This window comes from Epinephelus moara, chromosome 9, assembly GCF_006386435.1.
Source record: "Epinephelus moara isolate mb chromosome 9, YSFRI_EMoa_1.0, whole genome shotgun sequence".
Taxonomy (NCBI): Eukaryota; Metazoa; Chordata; class Actinopteri; order Perciformes; family Serranidae; genus Epinephelus; species Epinephelus moara.
Window position 1 is genome coordinate 36,656,496 of NC_065514.1, and position 7,399 is coordinate 36,663,894.

General features: G+C 40.0%; 1 protein-coding gene across 1 annotated transcript in view; it reads left to right on the forward strand.

The window, feature by feature from the left end:
* Nucleotides 1–6,726, forward strand: part of LOC126395338 (3'-5' RNA helicase YTHDC2-like) — a 28,352-nt gene extending 21,626 nt beyond the window's left edge. The window contains exon 4 of the mRNA XM_050052743.1: nucleotides 5,893–6,726. Within this exon, the coding sequence (XP_049908700.1) occupies nucleotides 5,893–5,964 (72 nt within the window). The 3' untranslated portion in view covers nucleotides 5,965–6,726. The remainder of the gene's footprint in view (nucleotides 1–5,892) is intronic.
* The last annotated feature ends 673 nt before the right edge of the window (nucleotides 6,727–7,399 follow it).

The window sequence follows — 7,399 nt, forward strand, 5'->3', positions numbered from 1 at the left end:
CGCTTCACCTCTGACATGGTTCTTTGTACTACGGAGACAACATTAACAGCATCTGTTACCTCCCTCCAGGCCTTCGCTTTGCCTGTCCCTGTCACACCACTAACTGAAGAAAATAAAATGTTTTTTCTGAAGTCCACTTCACCCAAAATTATTTCGATCTCCGCTTTGGAAAAAATCTTATTTCTTCCTCTCTGTTTGCACCATGACTGACAGGTCGACTGGATGCACCTACACCTCCTTATATGATGGTCATTGGCTATTCATGGGCGGGGATTTATGCTAATTGATGATTACCGGGAGCGCGCTGTCACTTTACGATGGATTGGCATTCATGAACATACACACAAGTGTTTACGATCAAATCTGAGTTTCCCGCGGCGTTCCTGAATCTGGAGTAGGTTTTTAGTATTGTAGGCTTTTATGTGCAAATCTACACACAGATTTACTAACTTTTCATGAATGAGACCCAATGACAATAAAGGCTATTCTATTCTATTCTATTCTATTCTATTCTATCAAAAATAAAGTTATATTAACGGAGTTCAGTACAAGCCAACCTACCAAGTCTGTGGTCGCTCGTACGTTTGGTGTTCAAGTGCCCACGGATAAGTAAGAGTTTGCAGCTCATATATCATAATAAAAGCAACAAAATAAAACACTGAATGAAACTTAATATTATACAGGCAGGTAAATAATAATAAATTAAATGCAGTGCACCTTCAATGATGACAGAAATACAGCTAGTGATGGCAAGTGGAATCAATAACACATTAACTCCGTTACACTTCTTAAATGGACAGATTGATATCCCTGAAGTTAAACTGAGTTGGTGTTATACTGTGACCATTAAGTCAAGTCAAGTCAAGTTTATTTATATAGCACATTTCATACGACAAGCGTAAACTCAATGTGCTTAAAAAGGCAAAGCAGATGAAATCATACATGCCAAGAACATACCATTCCGTAAGCAATACATATATAAAACATATGAGATAAAAATAAACAAGAACATTTTATACATATAGAATAGGACAATATATAAAATGTTAGAATACGAAGCTTTTAATACAAACACTAGACCTGATTAAAAGCTTGTGAAAAAAGATGTTTTTAGTTTGCTTTTAAAAGAAGATATTGTTGCAGCAGACCTGAGATCATGTGGTAAAGAATTCCAGAGAGTAGGTCTGTAATGAGTGAAGGCACCTTGAACTGATTTAGAATGAATTCTGGGTATAGTGAGGAAACCTTTACTTGATGATCTCAGTAGTCTTTCCGGTATATATTCAGTGAGCATGTCAGAGATGTAGGAGGGTGCCAGGCTATTCATGGCTTTAAAAACAATAAGTAAAATTTTAAAATCAATTCTTTGATTTATAGGAAGCAAGTGAAGAGAAGCCGTAATAGGAGAGATGTGTCCATATCTTTGGGTTCTGGTTAGTACTCTGGCTGCAGTGTTCCGACTGGAAACAAATGCATGAACCAACTTTTCAGAATCTGAGAGTGTAAGGAAGGATCTAACTTTAGAAATATTTCTAAGATGATAAAAAGCAGTTTTGGAGATATTACAAATGTGTTTTTGAAAGTTAAGATCAGCATCAATACTTACACTTATATTTTTGACATGCTCACAGGGTTTTACCAGTAGGAGAGACAACAGAGTGCTAATTTGGTGTCTAAGAGCCTTTGGACCTGTTAATAAAATCTCTGTCTTGTCCTCGTTTAGCTGTAGAAAGTTTCAGGCCATCCAATACCTGACATCAGTAATGCATTGGATAAGATCATTCACTGGGTGATGATGGTCAGCAGAAACAGATATGTATAACTGGGTGTCATCAGCATAGGAGTGATATGATATGTTGTGTTGTCGAATAATGGGCCCAAGTGGGAGCATATACAAATTGAACAGTAAAGGACCAAGAATGGATCCTTGAGGAACTCCATATGGAATGCTGACTTTGTTTGATTTAAAATTACCAACAGAAACAGAGAATGATCTACCAGAGAGATATGAAGCAAGCCAGTTGAGAACAGTGCCTTTAAAACCTAAACATTGTTCAAGATGCTGAAGAAGAATGACATGGTCAGCCGTGAGAAACGCAGCACTGAGGTCAAGTAATACCAGGACAGAGACTCTGTGATTGTCAGTGTTGATTTTAAGATAGTTAATAACCCTAACCAGGGCAGTTTCTGTGCTATGGTTAGTTCTAAAACCAGACTGGTAAACATCAAATAGATTGTTTTTCGACAGGTACATGTGTAATTGTTGATATACAGCCTTTTCCAGAATTTTCCCCAAGAATGGTAGGCTTGATATTGGTCTATAGTTCTCAAGGAGAAAAGGGTCAAGATTAATCTTTTTTAGCAGTGGAGTTACAATAGCATGTTTGAGAACCTTGGGGAAGACTCCAGAGAGTGGAGAGGAATTGACAATTTCCAGGACGTCATCTACCAGACAGTTAAAAACATTTTTAAATAGCTTGGTAGGTATTGTAGGTATCAAGAGCACATGTAGCAGGGCTTAATTGTTATACAATTTCTTGTAGTTCACAACTTTGAATGAGGGTGAAATTGGAGAGAGTGTTGGCAGCATGGCAATGAGAGGAAAGAAAGGAGTCACTCACTCCAGTAGAGGCAGTCATGATATTATTTCTAATATTGGTAATCTTGAGTTTAAAGTATGTGGCAAATTCGTTGCATTTTCTGTAGAGTGAAGCTCAGTGGGTATTGGTCTGAAGGGACTGACCAGTTTAATCTTGGAATTATTAAGATTTTGAGAAATAATTTGAGAGAAATACTGCTGTCTGGATTTCTCTTTATTATAATTACTTAATGAGAGTTTATAGGAAGTATGATAAGCCTGCATTTTTGTCTGACGCCACTTGCGCTCAGATTTGCGACACATTCTTTTTAGTGCCTCCACTCTTGCCATTTCCATCCATGGTGCTCTTCATTTACTGAGAGTAGGTGTTTCTGTGATGATCTGGAGAATTCAAGGATGAGGCCAATTTCGGAGTTCTTTCTTAATGCACATTTAATTACGAGCATGGATCAACATGGCTACATGCAGAAGCTATGTGATAAGTGTGAACAGAGAGAGACACAGCTTACATAGGATGGTGGCATGTATACTGTTACCTAAAATGGTGCCTTGACACATGTAACTTGACCTTGGGCCAGCTAACACCTAACGGAAGTGCAGGGGCCTCAGGGATCGCTCACCCCCTTCACTTTTTACCCCCTTCACCCCCAGTGTTACACTCCTACCTGCAACTCGAGCCAAACGGCGGTAAAAATGTTGCCGCTAATGCCCTTTTTTTCCTGTCGTGAGGAGTGGAAGGTGTGCTGGTGGATGCACAACGCTTGTAAGTTGTGCTGTTGTCCCTGTTTTTCACGTTGACGAGACAGCGTTTTGGGTGGAGAGGTCACCATGGACGCGGAGCTTGCTGTTTCTGTAGGTACACATTTCCTGGGGACACCTGCACGTCTCGGCCCCGACCCCTCCATTGTGATTAGCTAAAGCGCAGCATCGTTCAACAGGGCTGCCGACAGATTCTACAATGTAAATTGCAGAATCTGTCTTAAGAGATTAGTGGAGATGTAAAAATACATACTAACATTTACCAAACATTGTCTTAATTTTTAAAGGTGCAATATCATCCAAAATTTGTGTCACAGAGAGGTTAAAATTATTGACTAAATTGTCACACAAAGACGGTGAAAACAAATTTGACTCAGGGTTAAAATCTGAAATTAAACCACAATACAACCTGGTAGTATATCTTGCCATAAACTTATCAGATGTGTCTGCACAAATGGAGCGCCTTTTTACTGATTTTAGGGTAGGTACATATTTTCACATCCAAGCAGCTTTGAAAAGAATGCAGAAATTATCTGATATCCCAACGTCTAGTACACAGTCTAAGGTTAGGTCAGGGCCTTTAGAAATAACCAGGTCCGGAGTGTGACCCTGATTATGAGTAGGCTCAGCTATGTGCAGTGTGAGGTCGAAGATTGATAACATGTCAGTAAACTGGTTAGCAAAATGGTCAGTAGTGTTATCAGTATGAATGTTGAAATCTCCTGAAATAAGGACAGGATCATATTCAACAGTGATTTTGGATAGAAGCTCACCAAATTCAGCAATAAAACCTTTTTTAAGCTTTGGGAGATGATAAACTGTGAGTATTAGACAGGAATATGCAGATTTCATTTCCAAGGCTAAATATTCAAAGGTGGAGTATGTACCAAAAGAAACATTTTTACAGAATACAGTATTGGAAAAAATTGCAGCAACACCATTACCCTTCCTATTTGACCTGCTACAATGTGAAAATAAGAAGTTTGGTGGAGAAGCTTCAATCAGCTCTTTGCTACAAGATTTATCAAGCCAAGTCTCAGTAAGAAGTATACAATCTAGACTGTGTGATGTTGTAAAGTCATTGATAATTAAAGTCTTTTTGGTAAGAGATCTGACATTTAGAAGTGCAAACTTTAAGACGTTTACAGATGAATTATCAGGTGTTACAGAGTCAGACCTGTGGTGGCCAGAGTTTCTCAGAGACTGGTTATGAGAAGTAAAAACCACGCAGTGGCAGGACCCAGAATGTTAGTGCTGGATGTAGCAGGAGATGTACAAGTCTGGATAGGGTCATGCTGTGATGCATATCACAATGAATTAAAAGCAATAAACCAGATGAAATTACCAGTCAGCTGCTTTGTTCCCCTCCTATTTGGGTTCACACCACCTGCTCTGTATAAGCTAGAGTTCGTCCAAAAGTAGTCAAAGTTGGATATGAAATCAGACTGAAGAGGCGGCTAAAATGCTCAGAGTTTTTGGAGAGAGCTGGGATTGGGCCAGACATAATACAGGATCCCAGACTCTTAACAGTGCAACACAGGGACTCAAGATCTGCATGTAATTTACAAGATTGTCTAGCCATGACATCATTTGTTCCGACGTGTGTTATAACAATACTGACTGTGGGATGCAGGTCATGAGCGTCGGAATGAGTTCAGTTAAGTCAACCACTTTTCTACCACAGAGACAGTAGGTGATAGCCCCAGGGAGAGTTAAATATCTAACAATAGAGTCACTGACTATCAAAATCTCTGGATTGCTGCTTACCACAATGGAGTTGTAGACAACGAGTTTCGGTGGAAGCCGGCCAACCACGCTCTGCATACTTGCTGAGTTAACCATGGCATTAGTCATCTGCGGCGGATCGAGCAGCGCAGCACCCCGGCCGGAGGGACCAAGGCGGGGCGGAGGCTAGAGAGCGGCCGGAGCGGCCGGAGGTCCAGATGTGCAGCGAGAGTTGCACCACTGTCCTCCGGTAAAGGAGTGCACAGTTGCTGGCGCTTGTCTGATGGAGAGGCGGCTCTTGAACTGGAGTTGCTGAGTGGGGATCTGCGCCTTTTGGAAACACTTGTTTCTCTATTAGCAGAAGTCACTTTCAGCGGTAGTGCAGACGACACCGGCAGAGCAGTAAAAGGGGAGAAAAAGTTTGACAGCTCCAAATCTGTGGTGTCATCCAGGGAGTCAAAGAGGGGAAGGGACCAACGTCCCCTCCCGCCCTTCGCCAAAATCTAGGCAAAGGAGATAGTTATAAACAACTGAAGTCAAAGCAAGTAGTTTAAAAGCCACTTAAAACTTGAAAAAAATCAGTTTAAAATTGCGGGTGAGGGAGAGCACAGCGTGAGTCACATTCACCCAGCAGTGGCGTGGGTGTTTGTTGGACCCATCCACTACCTAAGTGTTTCCTTCATTTTTTAAACAGTGTATTACAGGTTGGCAGTGTGATGAATTTGCCAGTAGGTGATGCACTTCCTTTGCTCTGTGAATGTCATTACTGCATTTTAAACTTGTCCCTTTCTCTTTTTTGTATCATGTAGGAGTTAGAGCCCCAGGCAGGCAGCCAACTTTTGTCACTATGGGAGAGAAACCCAAGGAAGCAAGTGAAGTAAGAAAAGGCAGCAGAACACCTCTCTGCACTTTTGTTTTCTAGGACGGCTGACATGTCATACTTCTACTGACTGCACTACCGGTTCAGGAGAGATGACAGGAAAATGGAAGAAGGACCCATTCATTTTAAAGTTCAGCTCTTGGCTTCTTCTGTTTCTGTGTTTTGTGTATTGAATAAGTTCTCATTTAGGTTTCATTCCTGTTATTCAGAATGGTACTCAACAAACAACAAACACTATGTTCACAGTAAAATGTATGTGGCTCTGTGGATGTTATAAAAAAAAATTTTTTTTTTAAATCTTACAATAATTAGAATGAATGAAACGTGTGTATCACTATTTTTGATTTGATAAATGCAGAAGCCATTACAGTTCAGTCAGATTGTTGTAATGATATCCAGTTAGTTTTACTGTAATGTTTTAAGAGACTGACACATGTATATTATTTACTGCATATAAACAAGGCTTCTCTTCATACCCAGTAGGAACTTTGGAGATTGTGTCTCTTAGAATGGTTTAAAATGTTGTGATGACGTTAAAGTGCCTCAGGCTCCATCATCAGGGACTCCTTTTGGGACTCATTTGAACCTGTTTGTCAATGTTTTGCTTCCTGGATAAAGACAGAAATTAGTTAATATATATTGTTTGCATTTGAATCTTGAACTTTAAGCAGGTTCCTTTTTCTGGATGAGGAGACTGTTGAGTCCAGGTTTCCTTATGATTGTGTTAACGAGTTGACAAAAATAAATAGTGATTTCCACTTAACACTGTCAAAGTGTGATTTCCTCTGACTGTCCAGGTGCCAGAATCCACATGAAAGAAAACAACTGCTAATAAAATTGTTGATACATTCATCTCAGTCAACTTCAATTAAACCATCTGCTCAATTATATTAAGTGCTGTGTAGAACTTTTTGCCCTGGGATTAGCCTTATGTTTTTTTCCTAGTTCTCATCACACAGGTGTCTCGTGGTATTTTGAGCTGCAGTAATGGAATCAGTGTAAAAAAGCAACACTATCACGGTGGACTAAAGTAAACTTTGCACACGTTAAAATCATGTTTAAAAAACAGCATATAGGCTACTCTTTTTTTACCTGAGACTCCAAACTTTAGTCCGTGGATACTTTTGTCTTCAGTGATGTGATTGGTCAGTGGTCAGGGTGTCGACAGGTTGTAATCTGATACATCACCTGCTCAGGAGCAGAGGGGTCTTCATTCAAGATGGATAAAGGAAAGCCTGGCTTATTTTGATAAGTCTTGCTAGTTTAAGTGGGAGATCCTTTCCATTACTGTGGCTTAGGCCTATATGAATCCTTGCTCAGTAACCATGGTAACTTTATACCGCTGAACTAGCTTAACTGCCAAGCTTAATGTAGCTGCATGTCAAAGAATCCCAAAAGACAGTTCTGTACAGTACATTTTCACGTAGGCAACACTT